This window comes from Festucalex cinctus, chromosome 18 (genome assembly GCF_051991245.1).
Source record: "Festucalex cinctus isolate MCC-2025b chromosome 18, RoL_Fcin_1.0, whole genome shotgun sequence".
NCBI lineage: Eukaryota > Metazoa > Chordata > Actinopteri > Syngnathiformes > Syngnathidae > Festucalex > Festucalex cinctus.
The window spans coordinates 13,730,094-13,753,636 of NC_135428.1; the positions used below are offsets into that span (position 1 = coordinate 13,730,094).

General features: G+C 39.9%; 3 protein-coding genes across 4 annotated transcripts in view; 1 reads left to right on the forward strand and 2 right to left on the reverse strand.

Moving 5' to 3' along the window:
- LOC144005773 (ATP-sensitive inward rectifier potassium channel 1-like) lies at positions 1 to 5,458 on the reverse strand. The gene is made up of 2 exons (XM_077504088.1): positions 4,747 to 5,458; positions 1 to 2,285 (listed from the first exon to the last, which is right to left on the reverse strand). Exons 1-2 carry the CDS (start codon positions 4,982 to 4,984, stop codon positions 1,150 to 1,152), a joined length of 1,374 nt encoding a protein of 457 aa, XP_077360214.1. The 5' UTR covers positions 4,985 to 5,458; the 3' UTR covers positions 1 to 1,149.
- A 1,096-nt stretch (positions 5,459 to 6,554) lies between these two features.
- Positions 6,555 to 12,758, reverse strand: foxred1 (FAD-dependent oxidoreductase domain containing 1). Of its 2 annotated transcripts, XM_077504086.1 has the most exons (11): positions 12,510 to 12,758; positions 12,092 to 12,318; positions 10,917 to 11,027; positions 10,727 to 10,845; positions 10,557 to 10,651; positions 9,525 to 9,626; positions 9,372 to 9,448; positions 9,122 to 9,282; positions 8,904 to 9,033; positions 7,355 to 7,459; positions 6,555 to 7,210 (listed from the first exon to the last, which is right to left on the reverse strand). In XM_077504086.1, the coding sequence occupies exons 1-11, from the start codon at positions 12,664 to 12,666 to the stop codon at positions 6,956 to 6,958; spliced, it is 1,539 nt and encodes a 512-aa protein (XP_077360212.1). In that variant the 5' UTR covers positions 12,667 to 12,758; the 3' UTR covers positions 6,555 to 6,955. The 2 variants fall into 2 exon arrangements, with proteins under 2 accessions (XP_077360212.1, XP_077360213.1); XM_077504087.1 differs by lacking the exon at positions 12,510 to 12,758 and having other exon boundaries at positions 10,913 to 11,027; positions 12,092 to 12,125.
- The window catches only part of LOC144005771 (short transient receptor potential channel 4-like), a 43,644-nt gene continuing 32,319 nt past the window's right edge, over positions 12,219 to 23,543 (forward strand). Inside the window, exons 1-5 of the mRNA XM_077504085.1 lie at positions 12,219 to 12,363; positions 12,496 to 12,610; positions 15,720 to 15,800; positions 21,347 to 21,517; positions 21,877 to 22,069. The gene's annotated coding sequence lies outside the window, so the exon portion shown is untranslated. The remainder of the gene's footprint in view (positions 12,364 to 12,495; positions 12,611 to 15,719; positions 15,801 to 21,346; positions 21,518 to 21,876; positions 22,070 to 23,543) is intronic.

Consider the following 23,543-nt stretch of genomic DNA (forward strand, 5'->3'; position numbering starts at 1 on the left):
AGGTCATTTTATTGTGGATTTATATTTATTTTTAATTAACTGTCCTGCATTACAGAACTACAAATGAGTATTTAACAGTGTCCTACTCACGTAGACAAACGAGTACTTCGATCTGTCACTGAGTTGTATTTCAGTAGCAATACTGTAATGACAACGTGTGAAAAGGCCCGTGCTTGTGTTATGCATTTTTTTTCTGCCCACACAGTGAAGTTTTTCATTAAAACCGACTCAGACGTTAATCTTCTCAAGAGGTACACGCTGTGCCATTCACTGTTAATGCCCCTTTTCATTGCCGTGTACTTTAAACGTCCTTCAAACTTCAGTTCAAGTCAGACATCTGACAATTTTACACTCGAGTCACACAAAATATCGTACGTGACTTTGGCAAAATTTGTCAATCACAGTCTGTCACATTATTTATAGAATTCTCTACAAATGTTGCATAATTTTGCCAAGATGACTTTGAGCCTGGACCTGGTCCTAAATTTATTGGTCAAAAATTGTTCTGGTTTTATTTTTAACTTTGTCTAAACACTGACAGTTTACTCACTGACTCGCAGCCATTTTCACTGAAGCAACCCTCTTCGCTCCCGGCTGTTTTGCTGGATTTTGACTGATTTTGCAAGGCACACAGAAGATTGCTATAAAAACATGGAACCTACCAAAAGAAAGATAAAAGTATCTTCTTTCATCGGGAAAAAAAGTACATTTCTAACTGTTTCCGTTTTGCAGCAATTAGCATTAGAATATAACTAAGTTTCATCATCATTAACAAATCTCTGGTTTATTATACTCTGTCACCTGCTGGCCGATTTTGGAATTACTACCATGTTTTTCACCCATTCTCTGCCGTGCAGAGGCTGCATAAAAGTCTTCCGTATGCGCTAGCATTAAAAAAAAAAAAAAATGAATAAAATAAAAAATTAAATAAAACGTATAAATACGTCTTTGGGACACTTAATACATTTAAAATAGAACATATTTATACATTTTTGGGAGCAAATAAGTTCAAGAATGTTAACGTGTTACTTAAAACTGCCAGCCATAGTTTAACCCTGGACCTGGTTCGCAATCCGAACAAATGGTCCCTAGATGGATTTTTGTGGACCTATTTGAGCCTCCGCCATCATTTTATGGAAGCATCTCAGTTCACATCTTGGTGACGTCCATGGTGTCATGAATGTCAGTGGCCTGGAAGGCCAAATTGTGGATGCCCCTCTTCTGCTTGTGTTGGCTCTGGATCTGGTGCTTGGCATCCGCTTTGCCCTCAAAGCACTGGGCGCAGTGCGGCGTTGCCACCCGCATGCTTTTGGAAAAGTTGGAGAAATCCACGTGGTACTTGCCCGTCTTGGTTCGCGAGATGATGGGCAGGAAGTTGTGCCCCCACTGGATCTCCTGCGGGATGTAAGACGTCCGCACCTGGCAGAAGGAGCTGGTGGACTCGGACGTGCCGTCCAAGAACACCACCAGCTCAAAGTCCTGATGGGGCAGCGTTTCGGCCGAGATCTCGTAAAAGGGGCTTGCCTGGTTGATGATGTGGTAGAGCGTCATGGGGTAAACGAAGAACAGGTTGTCCTTGCCGCCGTCGCCGGTGAAGTCGATGTCCAGTTGGTCCAGGATCAGCGTCTCGCCGTCCGTGGTGGAGGTGGTCTTCAGGAGCTTCCCGTAGATCTGGCTCCCGATCAGGAGCGTCTTGCGGAGGTTGGCCACGCGGATCAAGAGACACAGTTTGCCTTTCTTCAGGCAGATGACCGCCATCTTGCTGAAGCTGACCGTCTTGGCCCGTCTCTTGGGCAGAGAGATTTTGGCCAGGATGACCCCGCACATGAAGCTGTTGAGGAAGACGCCCGCCATGGACTGGAGGATGATCACCGCCACCGTCCCGGCGCACTGACCGGTTGGCGCCCGGCCGCCATAGCCGATGGTGGTCTGCGTCTCCAGGGAGTAGAGGAAGGCCGTGGTCAGGCTGTTGACGTTGGCGATGCACATGCCTTGGCCGTCGGTGGCGTTCTGCTCCGACATGTCGCCGTTGCTCCGGGCGATCCAGTACCACAGCAGGCTGAAGATGAACCAGCTCCCCGTGAAGGAGGCCACGAACAGAAGCAGCACGAAGCGCCAGCGGATCTCCACGAAGGTGGTCCACATGTCCACCAGGTAGGCCAAGCGGTTGCCCGGGTCCCTGTTGCCCAACTCGATGTTGCAGCGTCCGTCTTTGGTAACCAGGCGGCTTTTGCCACCCGGGTGCACCTTTGGCTGGCTGTGACGTTGGAACATTCTGGAAATACCTTGGGGGGTGGAGGGCAGGATTAGTTTTTTCTTGGATAAATGATGGATATTTTTCGACAGCTTAATTCGTTCTGTGCTTAGGTCAAACAGCACGCCATGTAGTGGCCATTGTCACAATTCAAAGTGAATTGAGGAACTTTGTTGCTGCCATCTTGTGGAAGCTATAGCCAATTGCAAACCAAATTTACTTGTGAATTTTCACTACTCACCAATTGCCTGACAAATATCAGGGATTCACTGATATGGTAACCTTAGGCTCGCAATATGAATTCTCACGGTATTTGTGAGTTCACAAAATCCAGAGAATACACCTTGTACCGCTCCCACAGATAACTGCCGTTCCGAACCGCTGGTGGTTAGGACCAATCACAGAGCGACATTGTGTTTGGGGGCGGGATATGCAACTGTGACGAACCCAGGAAGCCAGCGCCGGAAGCATAGGCTAACAAACCAACCCAACGTGGACGAATGGATGCTACAATTAATTCTGTTCTCGCAGCATTACTCAGTGCTTCCTTGTTGAATGTTGAACAGCGAGAGGCGAGAGCTGGTAAGCTGCTCGTGCTTTTCCCCCCTTCGACAAAAAGGAACACGAAATTTTCACCCGTGGCCGTGATTGGTTAAACAAACGTGTAGAATGTCGCATCGTCCAATCAGCTCAAATTACTGTACAGAATGCCCCGCCTTTTCCCGGCGAAATTACTGTCGAGAGGTACCAGATCGATATGCTTTTGCCAGGTTACTGATCTGACATAGGCAGCACTAACCGGTATGCGGGCTCCCTCTACTGGTGGATGAAAAATTTCACTTTAGTTGTACAGTATTTATTTTCCTTTCAAAGACATTTACTGTTAAAACATGTAGACACTATTTTTATGTAGATTTTACAGCAGTGCGTTTTAGTTAAATCATTAAGTACAATTTTAATTCATTTTCTGAAGCGCGGTGTTAAAGTTGCAAAATATGAATAAGCGTTTTGTCTTTGATAAACTAGACAGTATGTATGACTCCATTTTGGTGGTACAAGGAGCTTGGCCTGTTTTTTAGGTGGTACTTGCTTCTTCTTCAAATGTACAAAGGTATTGGGATACGTTACATGTAGAAAGTGGACATATTGTCCTGCCAAGAACAGATGTGATTGATGTTTTAAACGCACCTTGCGGGACACATTTGGGGACCAAGAGGGAGGGTTGGACTAAAAATCCCCAACACAAAATGAGGAATGTGGGACAAATGTTGCTAAACTTGTTGGCACTTCTTGACGGTTTTATGAAAATGATTTTGACTGGATACGTCACAATTGGTTGGTCTAAGCCGTTTGAAGTTTTATTTTTTCGTAGCAAATCTTATAAAGAATTGGGTGTAATATTTTCCTCCAAAATTGATTTTAAAACTATTACATCCCGCAACACTGGTTTGAACACTTTGAACTATTTGTTTAAAAATACACATACTATTTTTTATTTTTTTTTATTCCAACATTTTGAAAAACAATGTGTGCATTCATCAACGTTGCATCATCAAAGAGAGCAAACAATTTCCAACACTTTAGATTGGTCATCTAACACACTAACATTGCAAACATGACTTGTTTAAATCCACATTTTAAAATTGTTCAATTTTGGCAGCTTAACGATGCATTCAGATGAATGGATGACGGCAAGATGAGGTTCCTTTAGCCAAGTATGGCGTATTTATTGTGGAGCGTGTCTACTCTCAACAGCAGTCAGGCATAAAGTAAAAGGAGATCTAAGAACAAAGGAAGATAAAAGAAAAGTGTTCGAGAGCCTCACAAACGCACAAGCGCAACAATACACATCAACTTACACTGAGGACAATATCTCAACAAAAATACATTAATATAGTGAGTAATTAGTACAAAAAATAATCAATATAAAGGGCGATCTCAATAGCTTGAGAAATCATTTTTTTTAAGTGATGCAATAATACAAAAAAAATTCTGCTGATTGAGCATCTTGCATAATGTGGGTGTCAAATTTTTCATTTGTGGAAAAAAAAAGTATAATATATATAGTATAATATATATATATATATATATATATATATATATATATATATATATATATATATATAAGCAAAAAAGTATAATCAAACTGCAAAAATGAGGATGGAAACTTATCGACTAGCTTTCATGTGAAGTAAAGTCAAGTTGTCACATCCACTGCCACTAAAAATATTCATATAGACATTCATTTATGCTAACATAAAGGCAAATATCGGAACTAAACCTTGATGTCAAACCAGTATTCATCTGAACAAAATGCCCCCCCCCCCCCATTAATTTCTGCATTTAACTTCAAAACGACAAAAATGATGTTAGCTCACTGTAGTCGCCAGTTGTAACTGATGCTGAACTGTGACCAAGTTTCGTATAGTCGTATCTTATTTCTTCATAGAAATGTGGAGAACCCCCCCCCAAAAAAATTGATTTGCGCATACCTGAGTCCGGAGTTGTGCTTCTGTGGCGTTTCTTCCAGCAAGTGGCCACTGGGCAAAGATTATAATCCACACTGAAATGTTCTAATCCTAGCCACATGTCAGCAGTGTGTATACTGGACGCATTAGATGCACAGCATCCAGACTGGGGTGAGGAGGGTGGAAGGGGGAAAAAAATTGAAGAAAAAAAGTACAATTCTCTCCATCCTCCTGCATTCAAACGTGAAAAAATAGCCCTCATTTGCCTCTTTTTTTCCTTCCCCCATTTTGAAATTACATGAGAAAGAACTGGAGGGGGTACAGTAACTTTATTTATTTTTTTGTCAACAGAGATACTAAAGTACTGATATTCTCTACTTGAGTAAAGGTACAATTACTCGCGTAAAAAACAACTGTTTAAAGTAGGGGAGACCGGGGCTAGTTGTATCACGGGTAAGTTGTCATGTTGCAATTTTCTTCTCCACTAGAGGGCGCAATGGTCAGGGGTTGTGTACTGTCTGACAAGAGAATTGCACATTGTGAGCTGAGATGAGTGCCAGTTATATGTTTTACACAAATCAAAGTATTTTTTCCACCTTCATATATTTTGAAACAGGCGTCATACATAGACAAATTCTAGCAGCAAATCATGTGTACTCGTTAGAGGAGCGATTCAGGCATCTTGTCATGCCTCAGTCACTGCTTTGTTTTAAGCTAACTTTGAACTAGAGCAAGTTTTAGCCAACATGTTCGTTTGGGGCAACTTGTCTCAGTCATTTTGGGGCAATGACAAAGAATAGGCACATAAAAAATGCACCTCTGGCAACAATGTTTATGTATGCCAGAATTGTTCTTCAGAAGATGAGTCTGAAGAATGAGGAATTTAGTTTGATGGGTTTTGTTTCATTGGTAAAAATTGATTTTCCAGTTGTTGAAACTACAGTATGCCCACGTGTCAGGAATGGTTTAGGTTTCATAATGTTCTGAAATGCTTTAATTTTTTAAATTAAATTTAATCTCAAATTTACAGTTTAACATTTGAGCCTGAGAGCTATGACCTACACGCCAGCAGTTCCTAAGGACTTTAATTGATTTCATAATATTTTATGTTAAAGTTTGCGCAATGACTATCGTAAATTGTCAAGATCAATGATAAACAATTTCTCTGGCTGTAAATGCAAACAAACAAAACAAAACAGGAGAACAAGGATAATTTTGTAATTTTGTTTGTTTTATTAGTTGCAAAATCCAACGTGACATCTTACCCCATATAGTGTGACAACTTACCCATTGGTTGGGCAACATGTCACATGTTCACTCCCTCTATTTGATGGCTTATAACTCTGCACCGACAATGTACGAAAATGAATACGAAAAATATACTCAAGACTTTGGTCTTTCATCTGGTATACATAAAAGTACAGTTTCTAAAATGTACCTGATAAGTGAAAGTAAAAAGTATTTTTACCGGATGTTTCCTCGTACGTCAATTAGGACAATATTAGCTAATGGAACAAAAATGTGATAGCGTCAATCAAAAGATGGGATGTACGGGACAGTGTGTAACGCTTCATATGATTGGCGGAGCCAGTAGACACTGCTTTTTATTCCAGGTCAAATATTGTAATGTTTTTTTTTTCATGAATTTAAAAACAAAAGTCACGACCTTGTTTTGATAATGTATCAAGTAAAATGTACAGATACTCATGTAAATGTAATGGACAAAAGTAAAAAGTAGTCTTAAAAAATAAATACTCAGGAAAACTACGCAAGTACAGTAACGAAGTATTTGTACTTTGTTATTCCCATCTCTATCATTTAGTAGGAGTGTGATTAAAAAACTTTTTTTTTTTTTTTTTACAAATTAGGCCTACAAGTGTCAAATATTTTTCAAATCAAGCGTTCTATGATCACATCAATTAATGGCAAATAATTGCAGTATTGAACATGATAACGTGTACATGTGAGATGCAGGAATTATTTTATCCACTTTGGCTCTCCATGTGGCTTTAAAAGGCGGGGCCAGGATTGGTGAATGATATGGGTGTGTCCGCACAAGTGGCTGGCTGATGTAATAAAATAATTCCAGTTATTCCATTAATCGTTACATCCATCCATCCATTTTCTGAACCGCTTATTTCCCGGAAATCTCCCGGAAATCTCCCACCCCTTCGCAATCGGACTCAAACCCGAATCCGGATAAGGCGCTGTCGAAAAACGAACGTCCGGGCCTCTAGACAATGTTGCTCTCCAATATGGGCTCCTGCTCGGCGATGCGTCGGAACCCGAGTCTGCTGAGGTCCAGCGTGGTGAAGCCGCCGTCCAGGATGAGCTCGGCGACGGCGCGGCCCACGGCGGGCGACTGCTGCAGGCCGTGGCCGCTGAAGCCCGTGGCGAAGTACATGTTGCTGACCAGAGGGTGCGCGCCCACGATGCCGTTCTGGTCCATCGTGTTGTAGTCGTAGTAGCCCGCCCACGCGCTCGTCACCTGGCCACACAAGAGCTTTCAAATTCTTCTCCTTATGCTGACTTATGCTCTAGAGCGATTTAGTCCGAAAAATACGTTAAGTGGAACCTTTTAAGTAGAACACAATCCATGGATGTGAGTCATGTGACATTGTTTTCCACTTACCTTCAGTTTTTCAAAAGCAGGAACGCGATGCGCCAGCTCGGGCCAAATTTTGTCCTGGAAGAACTGGTGGTCCACATCCAGATTGGCAAAATCTGGCTCCTCCCCCTGACAACAACAAAAAGGTACACTTGGATTTGGTTCAGTTTGGGGCAATGGGTCCTTGAACGTTTCCCGTGTCCTGTTATGATAGACATGAACTCCCAATTTCTGGTTGATAAGTAAAACTGATATCGAGGGCTTTTCATGGGGCACCGCAAAAGGAATTCTCCCAAAATGGCCGACCACCTGCTCAATTTGTGCGCCCTCTGACAATTGACAAGTCCACTTAATATGGCGTTAAATCGTCAAACTGATCTTTGGCTATCATTTTTGTTAACTTTCCAAGGAACACAAGTGAAGAATTTGCCCAAAATGGCTGCTTCACACCAAAATGGCTGACTTCCTGTTCTATTTGGGACATTGGTCTTTGAGACTTTTTTTGTGCATCTTGTCATGATAGACAAGTACCACCAATTTTGTGTGGATTGTTGTCACTGGTGATCAAGGTTATTTTAGTTAACGAAAACTAACAAAAAAACTAAAATTCAAAAACCAATTGCGTTAATGAAATAAAAAAAAAACGAAAATGCTTTTTAAAAACGAAAACTAACTAAAACTACATTTTATGTTTACAAAACTAACTAAAACTATAATTATAGCAAAAATGTCCTTCGTTTTTTAGTCTTTGGTAATTAATTTAATGCATAAGCCTTGGGAATGATTCTACATGTTATTTTAATGTAGATTTATTTTGTCATTAACCGGAATAAGGGCGTCTGAAAGTGTGTCACACACAAGTGACGTCATCTAGCAGCAGCCAATAGAAAAGCACCGTCAGATGATGTCATTCCCAGGGTGTTTTTATTTAAATACAGTATTGGGCACAAGTAATACACTTTTTTTTTTTTAACTAATACTGAAACTATCAAAAACTAAACTAAAACTAAGCATTTATTAAATAACTAAAACTAATAAAAACTAACAGAACCCCCCTGAAAACTAATTAAAACTAACTTTAAAAAAAAAAAAAAAAAAAAAAAAAAAAAACGAAACTCAAAACGAAATAAAAACTAACTAAAATGAAAATTCCAAAACTATAATAACCCTGTTGGTGAAGGGAGCGGTTTTTTTTTCAACTTTCCAGTGGCAACGAACTGAAGGAATTTGCGTTGCTTCATACCAAAATGGCTGACTTCATGTTCAATTTGGGTCACATGAGTCCTTGACACTTTCGAATGCATCCTATTAGGATAGACATTGACAAGACCAAAAAACAAAAAAACACAATGATGATGACATGTTGAATCAGTAAGACTGCTGAATGAAAAATACTGAGCTCTCAAAAAAAAACAAAAAAACCCAAAACAAAACAAAAAAAAAAAACAGGGATAGACATTTCCACCCATTTTTGTGTCCAATAGTCAAGCTGGTGTTGGGAGCAGAATTTTTCTAACTACTTCTGACCTAACAGCAAAAGTTTCTTTCCCCAATAACAGTTTGACCACCAAACCTGGTCGGGCGACCTGCCAGCGATGTAGTTCCCTCCGAGCCCCTCCCTCCTGAAGTAAACGCCCGAGTGGTCTATGAGGAAGGGCGTATCCAGTCCAGGACCGTCAGGACAGTGGAAGACGTAGATGAACCTGAAACACAATCAAAGCGCCACAACTATCAAAACGGACCACTCACAATTGGCACCATTGAAACGTTTTTTTTTTTTTTTTGGGCCACCTTTTCCTGGGTTCCACAGGGAGCGGGATTGCCGCCATGGTGTCCTTGGGTCCGAGCCCCACTCCCAGCATATGGGCCAGTTTTGCCGAGAAGGCCCCGGCCGCGTTCACTACGATGGCGCAATCCACCGGCTGGAACTCCAAACTGTTTGGCATATGCACCTGGTGACCCACCACCAAAAATATTTCAAACGTGCGAAGAAATTTATATATTTTTTAAATTACAAAAAAAAAAAAAAAAACATGCTCACTTGCACCGTTTTGATCCTGCGATACTCCAAACATTTGCCTTCCTCCGTCATGGCCTGATTGATGGAATATCTGAAAGCTGGCAAAGGGACACGACGTCATCGCGTGATGATGTCAGCACGCCGGTTAACGTGTCGCAGCGAGTGTTTTGCCACCGGTGACTTCTCCGCAACACGGGATGACGCCCAGGGAGATGGCCTTCCTCTTCAAGGCGCACAGCAAAGTCCACGGGTCAAACCAGCCCTCGTTCTCCAAACCTCAACGCACACACGCCAGCGCTCTTAGTTTTCAAATATTACAGTACACGCTTCTAGATTGATTCAGGTCATTTCATATGTAAAGAAATACTTTCTCATTTTTAAATATATCGTAAAATGATTTGATTTAATGCACAAATAAGTAAGCAAGGGGCTTTTTTTAATACGTACTTTTTATATTTAGTTAATTTGATAATAAAGCAAATACTTAATGGACAGTTTCACAAATGAGAAATTTGTGTAATGTAATACATGAATAATAGACATTTAAAAAAATCTAATTTACTTTTTTATTAAAATGATTTATTACATACATACACTTTGTATGCTTTACAAATTTTATAATAGACATATATATAATATAGATTTTTTTAAATTTAATACAGAACTAAAACATTTAAACAAGGCGTATACAATTTTATATTTGTGAAGGGATTTAATATAACAAAAAATACTTAATGGACACTTCAAAAATAAAATATACTTTTAATAATGTAATACAAAGCTAAATAGCTTTTCTAATGAACTTTTTATATTTATTTGATAATAAAGCAAATACTTAATGGACACTTTCAAAAACTAGAAATTTGTGTAATGTAATATATCAATACTTAATAGACACTTCAAAAATAATATACACTTAATAATCTAATACATAACTAAATATCGAATGGCATATTTTTTAGTTGTAAAAAAAAAAAAAAAAAAAAAAAGGAATTTAACAGAAAAAAATACTTCATGGACATTTTACAAAATTCCCATTTCTATTTCTTAACTAATTTAGTGCATAAATTTATAATTGAAATTGTTCAAATTTTAAAACATACGCAAATAATAGCAATTAAATGTACAACTAAAAAACATCTTTAAAAAAAAAAAAAGTTTCTAAAAAGAAATGTATTCTATGACTTCCCAAATGAAAGTACACACCATACGAAGCAAGCTCCACATCTTGCGTGTTGATCCAGGGAAATTTCTCTTTCAGTTGCGTTGGCGAGAGAAGCATCACTTGCGCTCCGGCGTCCCTTCAAAAAAAACAAACGTGAAAAACAGTCCAACGTTTGCACGTTTTGGACTGCAAATACAGCAACAGAGCCCACCTCTGCGTCTTGTAGTTCTCCTCCATGACGTGCGCCCCCTTCTGGCTGGCCAGGAACAAGTACCCCGCCTGGTTGAAGCCCACGTCCACCGCGTCCTCGTTCAGCATGCCCAAGTGCTCCTGAAGGAAGGTTAAAGGTTACCGCCTGACTCATGAAGCGGGTTAGTTGGGCCGCCGGGATGCCAACCTACGTTGATGTTCCTCAGGAAGTCGGCGGACGCCATGGACAGGTTGATGTTCTCCGGCAGGGAGAACTGCTGGCGGATCCCCCCGGCCGACAGCACCGAAGACGCCTGCGAGTACTGATCCGGTCAACGTGGAGATGGTTACATTACGGTAAGAATCGGGCAGGTCAAGAGCATTTTTTTTTGCAATTATTAAAATTAATAGTGAATGAACATAGAAAAAATGCTACTGCCCCTTGAAATCATTTATAAAATAAATTAATACTTGAAATTAGTTTTAAAATATTTTTAATGTTTGTATTGTTATAAGTAATCATTTTATTACGTTATCTTAATATTTTTTTTTATACATTTCCCCCCCACAATCTTTAAAAAAATAAAAGAAATAAGAAATGTCCAAATGAAGCGCCTCAAGTCACTTCAACATAGTTCCTTCGCACACATGTAACCCAGGAAAAGCAAAGCAATATTTTTACTCACACCACCCATATTATTCCTTGTTTAAAAATGATCATATTATTGATTCAATGTAAAAAAAATAATATAAGGTTTGAACAATAATCATATATATATATATATATATATTTTAATCAGGTAGTAGTAGAAATGGAGCACTTCAAATCTCACAGATTGCAATACTGTAATTAAAAATGTATAATTTGGGGATATTAGATCATGAGTTAGTGATTGCCATTTCCATTTGAATGAGGTATGATAGTTTACATTTTCAAAATTGTTTAAAAAACATTTTTATTCTTTAGCCTTTGACTTAGCACGAGACTGCATTGTTTTAGTGTTTTATCGTATTCAGGTTTTTTTTTAATTGTATTAACTGTTTTTGTTTTTATGCCTTATTATTATTATTATTATTATTATTATTATTATTATTATTATTCCATCCATCCATCTATTTTCTTGACCGCTTATTCCTCACAAGGGTCGCAGGGGGTTGCTGGAGCCTATCTCAGCTGGCTCTGGGCAGTAGGCGGGGGACACCCTGGACTGGTCGTCAGCCAATCGCAGGTATTATTATTATTATTATTATTATTATTAATGTATAGCACTTTGTATGCAGCTACGGTAAATTGCCCGCTAGTTGAGTATAGACGTTAATGTTTGCTGTTTCATTTGTGGTGTAATAATCAACATGCCAGCAAGTAAAACATCCCACTTGCACTCACCGTGGGGTCCTTCTCGACCACGAGGACTTTGAGTCCCTGGCCCACGCGGGCCCCCTCCTTCTTCTTGATCCAGTAGGCCACGGACCAGCCCACCACACCGCCCCCGACGATCACGACGTCGCTCCTCTCCGGTGGCAGGTCGGGGTTGCTCTCCAGCGGGCTCCAGGAGCCGCCCGGCAGGATGTCCGCCAGCTTCTTCCTCGAGGCTGCAAACTTGGCCTCCAGATCTCCGAGGAAAATTATCACATTTTAGCAATACTTCGTTTTTAAAGGTCAAATTGCAAATTATATGCATTGAATTCGGGGTGTTCCTGAATGTTTCTGATGTGTTCTTTATTTCGGCGTCAGTTTACTTATTCACATTTTAATACAAATCATTTTTGTCTTCATTCTGTGTTAACTAGAGATGGTGTCCAACCTTTAAAGAAGTCATTCCGCAGCGGTGTCCCGGTACTCAAACTTCGGCGTGACGGTGCGAGTCTACACGGCCGTCGGTGGTCCGGTGCGACCCGTCTGAAGGTGAGCGGAACCCGGAGCGTGCGCACATTTACACGCAGGCTGCGCCACGTTGACATCGCGTTGCCTAGTTAGCTCACACGCTGCAGAGAAGCATGCAAATGTGCCACAAACATACTTCGGTTGCGGTAGAAATATGGAATTTGACAGCAGCGAGGTAAAAGCAGAGAAAATTCTGAGGAACTTCCCTACGTTAAATTCTTTCTTCAAAATAAAGGAACTGTTTTGCGCTATTCACTCTCTGGACCGACATTTCTGTGGAAGACACCCACTTTAAAATAATAAATAATGGTAAAATATATAAATAAGACATCCAACCCAAGAGATGTGGTGCAGATTGTACAATTTATTCCAAGAAGCCACGCACGAGTAAACGTCTAACTTACTTTGAAAATATCGGCCCGGAACTGTGCTAGTACTTCCGCAAGCTTCAGTTTACGCGTAAAAGCCTCGTCATGTGGCCACAATTGACCAATCGGTGAACAGATATCTCGAGCAGAGAAAAACACACACACTAATTTTAGTGATTTAAATACAAATACAATTGAAAAACAACTTGTAAGTTCTTTTAGACAATTCTTCGTACTTATACAAATAAAAATAGGAACAATATGTATTCATAGTCAGATTTTTAGAAAAATTAAAACTAAACTAACTACGTTAAAAATGATTTTGTACTGTGTTGTTGTTTTTTTCCCTCATTTAAACAGCAAGTGTAAGAACTCCACCAACATTGCCAGCACTAGAAAAAAAAACATTTTTTTAAAAATTCATTTATTTATCTGATTACTTGGAGGGGGAAATGTGTGATAAGTGGCCGTCTATCAGCATGTTAAAAAAAATATATAATGATGAAAACACTCCACTTCTTATTTTAAATTTACTAGATGGATGGATAAATGATTAATATATTTAAAAAAAAATGGAGGTGAGCGCGAGTGAAATAAATCACGACTTTTATAAAAGCAATGCACGTTTTTAGACGTCAGGGGGAAGCAGAGAGCTATCCATTCATAGCTGGACAAGGAGCTGGTCCATAATGAAAGAACTTGACACTTTATTAGGTACACCTGCACAAATCGGTCACCTAATTAGAAACAGGTGCCAGATACTGTCAATCAAAATAGTGCATTGCGTAAGTTGTTTTTATTACCCATTTTTTCTATTTTTGATACAATTCTTAGAAACAAAAAGTGTCATATTAAATTAAATGTGTGTATAGCGTCCTAATTTGTAACCCGAATCCTTTTAAAACCCTAATTTAAAATGCTAACCTCATTTCATACTGTGAAACTGTAATCCTCATTTAAAACCGTAATTTGAATGCCTGACCCAGGTCGACGCTAGTTTCAACGACTGATCGATTATCAAAATTGTTGTATTTTTTTTTAAAGAAAGTAAAATGAAAAATGTAATGAACTAAAGCGAGATGGACGGACAGTCATTTGGTCTCCTTGGCACCGCAGCATCAAGCGAGGAAAACTTGCACCGTCGGCAGTGTGGAAGAAAGCGAAAAGGGAGCCGAGTGACAGACATTGATGACTCGGAGTTGCAGTGCGGGCTGCTTAAGCACATTTCCGCAGGCTTTGGCCCTGAAACCGCCGCCAGCGTATACGGAACCCCAGTCGTAAAGAAAAAAGAAAAAAAAAAAAACCTGCATGTTGACTTTTGATGAAATGGAGGCGCGCGCGTGGGCCGTGGCTGGCGACATCCAAATCCTGCAAATAAAATGAAAGTAAGCAGAAAAGATGAAACGCTCGGCCTTCATTCTGTGCTGGTGGGGTGGGGGTGGCATTGAGGATGCTAAAAATGGCGGCGGCGGTGGCGGCACTTGATGAAAAGAGCTCATTAGCATAGCAAAAGCTGCTGCAGTGGGCTAAAAATGTCACTTTAGTCCTCGCCACTGTAATCAGTGCTAATGCAAAGTTGATGGGAAGTGTGTGGGTGCGCGCACTTGTTGCGCACGCACAATGGTATGGCCGGTAAGTGTGTACGTTGGATTAGCGCTCATATTGACATAATTGCTTAGTCACGTCCTTTAGTTTATTCCATTTGGACGATCCGCCGGGACAAAAAAAGTCCAATAACAACAAACGCTTACATTGCACTTTATTGGGCGCGCATGAAATCCTCCAAATGTTGTTTACAGCAGCGCACCCGGGCCCTGCAGGTTATTATGCTTGGAAAATATGGGGACCCGCGTGTGCTAACACAACAAACGCAAGCAAACAATTACTCTTCCAGACTTTGGGCCAAATGAACTCACTGCCAGTCCCCAAATACGTCTTTATTCTCAGATTACAACCTTGTTTTTCTTGGGGGGAAAAAAGAATGCACCTTCATTTTCATTTTTTTTTCTAAAATAAAATTATGAATTTGTTACATTGTGACTTTTCACTCAAAAACAGGCCTTTTACACGTATTTATACTTTAAATGCCCCTCCACTGCAGGTTCCGGGTGCCCTCTAACCTTGCTCTCGCAAGATGAATTCTCGCGGTATTTGTGAGTTCACAAACTCTGGAGAATACAGATAACCGCCGTTCTCGAACCACTGGTGCGGACCAATCCCAGAGAGACATTGTGTTTGGGGGCGGGATATGCAACTGTGACGAAACCAGGAAACCAACACCGGGGCTAACAAACAAACATAACATGGACGAATGGACGCTACAATTAATTCTGTTCTCACGGAATTACTCACCGTTTCCTTGTTGAATGTTGAACAGCGAGAGGCGCTTCGTGCATTTCTAGCTGGTGGTAAGATGTTCGTACTTTTCCCCCCTTCGACAAGAATGAACACGAAATTTTCACCCGTGGCCGTGATTGGTTAAAACAAACATGTAGAATGTTGCATTGTCCAATCAGCTCGAATTATTGTACAGAATGTCCTGACTTTTCCCGACAAAATTAATGTGGAGAGTTACCAGGTGGATTATTGCCAGGTTAGGTGCCCTCAATTTTATTGTTGTTTTGATTATAATTCGATTGTGGACCACTAGATGGCAGCACACTATTTTGTTTGCCGGTTTAATATTAAAAGAAAAAGAACAAAACTCATACAGAAAACCTTTTATAATGTAGGTATACTTGTTTTGTATTCCCTGCGACCAGTCCATGGTGTACCCCGCCTCCTGCCCAGAGCCAGCTGAGATAGGCTCCAGCACTCCCCGCGACCCTTGTGAGGAATAAGAGGTAAAGAAAATGGATGGGTGGATGGATGGATGGATGTATTTGTATTTTCATTTATATTAATAGAGATAAATTTCATTAGTTTGGAAAAATTGGGATTTGTAACATAAACACAAAGTTATTGATAGGCTACACTGTTACACTGTACAAAATGTATTTTAGTTTGAATTAAATCCATTTTGGAACAATAACGTAACAAAATGGAAAAACTGAATCACCGTGGCTACTTTTCTACCAGTGAATCCTTAATCATCATTCCGGTCCACCCCTTTGTCTGATGGTGGTGTTTCTGCCTGATTTGCCTCCATCTTAAAATCTATTAGTAGTGCGACTTCCTCCATTTGGCAATGAGTCGAGTGCCTTTGTCAAGAATGCTAAATTCCCTTTGTGCTGTTGAAGAAATAAGAGCGGGAAGGTTGGAGTTCATGTTGGATTTAAAGCTTAGCTGATAAACGTACTCTGTCTGGAAAAGGATCACTTCTAATAGACTTTACCTTCCTTTCTTTCCTTTTTTGGAACGCGCGGTGGGTGGAAAAGTTGGTATGTAAATCAGCCACTGATTGTGATTGACCGATTTCTGTGGAAAAGTAATAATTGGTGCCTTTTATTACTGATATCACTACTTTGCAGCCTACAGCCAATTAAGTAGAGACCAGCTTGTTTGCAGTGTAGGAAAATTGGATAGAACATTTTTTTTTTTTATATCCGATTCATCAGGTAATCGTAAAACAATTTGACAGATTAATTGATTATTAAAATAATTGCTAATGAGCAGCTAGGTAAAGGCTAGGTAGGCAAGTACCCAGATAGGTGGTGAAAATTTCCTGACCCAATCGGAAGTGGGCGTGGCCTTTGAGAACAGCACTGTAAAAGCAATCTCATATCTAAAGGATCTTCTCCTCCATCACTTTCCTCCCCAAAGTGCCTCATGTTCAGCATCCGTGCGTCCCATTTGTCATCCTCCTCTTCATCATCCTCATCCTCAAGCCCCACACGAGAGCGGATAGCACACGCCTCGTTACTCATTCAAAGGTCAAGCAGGGAGCGCCGTCAACGCGGACGTATACGTGAGCGCTCATTCACGTTGACGGATGGACGCTCAACAGGAAGTGTGCTTTCGTGTGCGCGCGAGTTTGTTTATGTGCACTCACACGCAGATGCCCGCAGCAGAGCAGATGAGGCCCTCAGCCCCAATTAGCCGGACCGTGATTACGCCGCCGTCATTCGTCATGTGCCGCCGTCGCTCGCACTTTATTGAACACGCCAGCGTTTGGATAAGTACGGAAGGCTGAGAACAGCAGCAGTGCGGCCTTTGCGAGTTTTACACTGCACTTCTTCTTTTATGGACTTTTCAAGGCTGCGTCGTATCTCATGGAACCCATTTGCTTCTCCTCCAACAAAGGCTGCAGCACACACATCAATTAATCGAATGAAATTCAGGAAATAGAGAGTCAAATAACAAAAAATAAAGGGACATTTACTAATTAAAATAAGATAAATAAAACAATATATATTAAATACGTAAAATTTTAATGAAAGTTATCGGTTCAATTTTAATATAAACATACAAAGTATTAACATTTTATTACAATTAAAGCTACCATTTAGGTAAAAATTACAAATGTGTTTCAAAACTGAAATAAAAATTTTGAATGAAAAAAAAAGTTCACCAAATTTTTTATTCAAATTAAAGGTACCGATAAATAGTTTAAATAAAACATTTTGTTTTTACTTTCAATGACAAAAACTACATGTCAAGTTTATGTTAAAAGTTAACATAGATAAATTCTAGGGGTGTCAAAATTTGTGCGTTAATTTTGAGTTAATTTAAAGTTCCTTTAATGGCACTAATTGTTTTTAACGCGCGATTAATGACCACCCCTTACTTGGAAAGCCATGTTCACATCAAAATTAGCAATAGCATTAATAAATTAATTTATTGGATAATAATGTATATATTTGTGGGGACGGGTCAAGTAGTATTTTACAATTTTTAAAATGTGCAGAAGTTACTTCATGTTAAAGATTAGACAGCTCTTAATATGAAAAGTAAAATGCACTGAGTTGTCAAAGGTCTTGCAAATGCAATTATGCCATCTAGTGGCAGGAAAATGAAAATTTTTCAAGTTTAGAATTTTAAAGAGATCTCGTGAGTGCCTCGTGAATAAAAATGAGTAATTAAAAGATCAAATAAAAAAACATTTTTATATTAAAATAAAAAAAACTATACCACATCATTTATAGCATTTATAACATAAATGAAATTAGAAAAATAAGAGAATTAGACTAATATGTTAAAAAAAAAATCACGTAAAGCCAACATCAACCCTTTTGAGACTCATTCACTTCCATTGACAAGAATACTCGTCAGTTCCGTTTTTTCAACAGTGATGTGTGATGCTCCTCCACTGTAAATATCAAACTTGGAAACAAGTTTAGTGATGCTCAATCACCAGTAGATGGCGTTGCTGCCCCTTTTTCGAAATGAGATCAGCACAGATTTGTGAGTCGACTGGGAGAAAATGCTGCATTTTGTGCAACCTACCTTATTTTCTATTGATTATCAAAGAATGTACAAAGGCAGCATGAAAAATTGTTTTTCCTGGCGAAAGGAGAGAGACTATTACTTCATTTGGTAGATTTGGTGTATATATAATCATTGAACCAATCATCCTGTACGTCAAAATGCTCTAAAATGGACACTCCTTAAAGACAGTGTGGGGAAAAATGAAAATCAAAATTGTATATAAGGTATTCTAATGTATACATATTGTTGTCAACTTAAATCAAACTGGCTCCACAGTCAACAATAGATCCGTCTTGTATGAAAGGTGCTGTAAGTTAAAGGTGTGAAAAAGGTTGTTTATGGGCCACAGGTCATAAACGCGGTGAGGTTGAGCGAGCGCACATTTGAACCGCAGCCGCTCAATCATCTCGCATTATTAAACGCACGCTGGACACGATCGATAGCAGGGCAAAGTTTGCAACCGGCGTTTTGTTTTGCGTTCCCATTCAAGCAGATGAACTTGATGCCAAATCGATACGCGCCGGCTTTCATTTTTGCTGCTCATCATCATCACACAAAGCAAGCATATTTCTGTTTTCTCTTCATAGGAAGGCGAGCGGGTGTTTAACACACGGGACATTAATTTCGAGAAGAACATTAAGGGAACAATGCGACAGTGTGGAGCGCACGCAACATTAAACTGGACTGCAGTCAGTTGACAGTTGACACATTTTGTTGGTCACTTCATTAGGTACACCCTCACCATCTAGCCAAGTCCACAAAAGGCTTTCAGAGTTGAAATAGTTTGAATTTCGATAGATTTGAACAGCAGAGCCCTAAGAATTAGACACCATGTGTTCTGTAATACATGTGAATTCATGTTGCACATATTCGTTCAACCACATGGTTTATTTGCTAGACATAGTTAGCTGGAAATAACCAGTTTTGCATCGCAGTTTGCGAGGCGAAATTAGCATTTTACGCCTCATGAAAACACATTGAAGAGCAAAACTGAGAATCAACCACCAAGACGGTCCCAAAAAGTTTCGCTGGGCTGAATGCATGTCACTACCACAGGCAGTCAGAGTTTGAGGCAAGCTTGAGATATGTATGTAAGCTAGCTATCTTAAACAGCGAGGTGAAATTAATATTTTATGCCTCATGAAAACACATTGAAGAGCAAAACTGAGAATCAACCCCCTAGACGGTCCCAAAAAGTTTCGCTGGGCTGGACGCATGTCAAGTCACTACCGTGGGCAGTCAGAGGTTGAGGCAAGCTCGGGGATATGTACGTAAGCCAGCTAGCTTAAACTGCGAGGTAAAATTAGCATTTTATGCCTCACGAAAACACATTGAAGAGCAAAACTAAGAATCAACCGCCAAGACGGTCCCAAAAAGTTTCGCTGGGCTGGACGCATGTCAAGTCACTACCGTGGGCAGTCAGAGGTTGAGGCAAGCTCGGGGATATGTACGTAACCTAGCTAACTACGTAAGCTAGCTAGCAACAATCTTCGGGATGGCTACTAGTGCAGCTAGACATGTTGCGGAGTCGCTCCTTAGCTAATAATCACCACCTCCGTGGTGGTGAATAAGCAACAGTACACTTCTAACAAATATTATTCTCATGACGGGATCATGAGGAAAGATGGGGAAGCCGTGCTAATTGCTAAGCTAACCTATAAGTGACCCGTAACCGTTTAACATTGGATTTAAGTGCTTGTGTACCCTTTTAGTTTTCACAGAAGTCGTAACTCGTTTGTAAGCATTAGGAATTTCTGCACTTAACCAAGTGACGGTAGACATATCAAAAGAATCAGAAATGATTTCATGAGACTTGACTTGACAGCCGCAATTTAACTGTAGAGGTCTGCGTGTCATGTTCCATCAAAATGGAAGACTTCATGAGTCTTTTGGGCTCGAGACTTTTCCTCACATTTCATGCTGATGAATGACTTCAGGGGCTGCATTAAAAATTGTAAATGTTCACCAGGATAAACACACTTGCAAAATTTAGGGAATAAATAATTACAAAAAATGTGTGGCGGCTATCCTTAGCAAATTAGCATGCGGCGCAGAAACTGGAGCCAAATGACACGTTTATTTGGCCGCGGTGAGCGATGAGTGCGAGAGAAAGGAGTTGTCATCATGATGCTCAGTGAGGCAGGAAGTGTGTCGCCACGCTTCACGATGCTTCGGAGGGACTCGGGGGACGTTTGGCGGCAAAGTCCTCCACCTCGGCATCTGTTTGGATTCTGAGGCTGCCAACAAGTCTCGTTGCCTGCCTCTTCAAGTCCATTAAAACACGCACACATGAGATTCAGGCCTCACTTTAGACTTCTTAAGTCCTTTTTCAGACTGTCAGCTCGTGATCATTAAGAGAGGGTGTGAAATTGATCGGTAAATAAATCGACAAGTTCCCCAAATGTCCGTTTGACCTAAGCTGGTGCTCATTTTCATCAGCTTTCGCATGCAAATTTGTACTGTCCACTGATAGATTTTTTTGGAGTGCTGCTGTGAAAATGTCAACACGTTTGGGGGGGGGGGGGGGGACCTCTTGGCTGGGCCCGCTCGGCGTTTTATAAAAAGCAAAAACGTCGGAAAGGTCAGCTCGGCGAGGCGGCGATGAGGGACGACGTGCTGACACTTTAATACTTAAGACTTGTATTTTTTTGTTATTGTTGCTTTGACAATAAAATATTGTGCGTTTGCAAAAAAAAATCCCATTTGATGCTCCGTTTAGCCGCCCGCCACTGAAACCGAAGCCAATCTTTCCACACGTCGACGTTTGCAAGAAAGCGAGAGGCGAGCAATTCGGAGATAAATCCAATTCAACTTTCATCATCCGTTACATACTGAAAGATATTCCGTCCTCTGCTCTGTGTCCAAATTGGAAAGATTATAAACGTTCTAGACAGTAGGGTCTTGACTTACAAGTTCAATTTGTTCCGTGACCAAGCTCATAACTCGCACACCAAAACAAATTTCCTCACTGAAGAGGCTAACACGGAGGTGCTGATGCATGCTTTTATTTCTTCTCGTTTAGATTACTGTAATTCCCTGCTCTCTGGTCTTCCCAAAAAGAATATTTCAATCCTACAGCTCCTTCAGAACTCAGCTGCACGTGTGCTGATTGTCGACCGGAGGGCGGGAGCAGATTACACCAGTTTTAAAATGACTGCATTGGCTCCCCGTGTGTTTCAGGATTGATTTTAAGGTACTTTTATTAGTTTTTAAATGTCTTAACGGTCTTGGCCCATCTTATTTATCTGACTTGCTTTTACCCGATTACCCCTCGCGGCTCCTGAGGTCTTCTGGCATCAGCCTCAAAAACTCCACATCATTTGTACCTTAATGATAAAAATTGTCACAGCAGATTATTATTTTATTTATGTAACTTTTTATTTCGTAATTGTGAAAAATTAAATGTACATTTATTGTGATTGCAGCTGGCTTCTCAATTATTTATTTTTGATAGATTTTTTATTTTTATTTAGTTTTTTTTTAACTTTGCCAAAATCTTGCAAATTCCTTGTGATTGCAGCTCATAGGCTGAATTTCCTTCCTTCCTGGCAGAAAGAAAAAGAAGACGACATGCCGGGATGGACGGACAGCAAATCTAATTCTCGCCGTTTCTCCCCAGCGCGGACACGTTGGGGATCAGGTTTCGTGCCATCCGTCATCTGGGATGGGATAATCGGGTTAGGAGACGCTCCAGAGGTTGGGGGGCCGTGTGTGTCTTGAGAGAAGATGAAAGGAGGAGGAGAAGGTATCGTATTGAAGCTTAAATATTTTGTAAGTGCCATTCATTTTTTTTTGTGTGAGTGTGTGTGTGTGTAATTTTTGAGCCAGTTTGGTAACCGTTATGTTGCTTGAATTTCCTAAAATGGCACCGCTACACAAAAATCATCGCACACTATTTCATAGCGAAAAAAAATAAAATAGAAAATTTTGAAAAATGCAATTATTCCCCACACGTTTTATTTTAACCAATGCAATGTTAACAGCGACACCAACATAAGCTGCTAGTAAGTTAGTTATTTATTTCACAAATTTCCTTCTCCATCAATGTAGTAAGCACCTCATCTAGTTACTAAATCAGGGGTGTCAAACTCATGTTAGCTCAGGGATGCATGGAGGAAATTATAATCAAGGGGAACGGTAAAATCACGGTATATAACTTAAAAACAATTGCCGTCATTTATACGCAGATTTGTGGACCAGCCCTAAATTACGGAGCCCAACTGTAATCATGTTGTTCCGAACAATAACAATAACAAATGCAAATGGAACGCAGCAACTCTTTGCCGGTATACGTTCCGGATGTGTTAAATGGAGCTGTTTTGCATATATATTGTTCCCAGAATGCATTGCGTGGCACAGTTAATGACGTTATAAGGACGCTAATCCTTGTCATATCTATTTGTGTTACCAGTAATTGAATTTGTGTTGTATTTAACACATTTATGTATGTCGGTCTATGATTTAAAAAATAAATAAATAATAATAATCATTAAACAAACCGTAACTCTTAAGTTGCGTGTAAAATAATGACATCCAGGACCATTCCCCCGTACAAGTTGCATTTCTCATCTGAGGACTGCTTGTGAAATTACAAATTTTATATATTTTGATTGTGGCTGGCTGATTAATTAGTCCGGCATTACATTTTTTATTTTTTTTTAAACTTTGCAAAATCATTTCGCAGGCCGGATTAAACCCCTTTGGGGGCCTGATCCGGCCCGCGGGCCCTATGTTTGACACCCCTGTATTAAATTAAGTAGTCAGTTAGTTTCTAGATTCTAGAATTTAATTTGTGGTCATTTAAATCATCAATAGTTAGTTAGTTAGTTAGTTAGTTAGTTCAATAATTTTGTTTGGAATCAAAGTATGTACATAACATAAAGAAGTTTAGTGTAATTTTAGATTAGTTTTAGTGTAGTTTCCAGAATTTGTATTTATTTTTTTTTGGTGGGTGGGATCAATTAAGTATCTTCCGACCCCAAACCTAATATATTCAATTCATTAATTAGTTAGGTAGTACGTCATTAAGTTAGTGACTAGTCAGTTTGTTAGTCAGTCACCAGATCGTCAGACCTCACTTCGTCCATTAGTTATCAGTTTATTGACAGTTTGTCATCAGTTACTTGCCAGTTTGTGACTTTACTAATTAGCCGTCAGTTAGATAGCTAGTTGACAATTAGATCGAAGTTATTCAATGGTCATCAGTTACTCATCTGTTG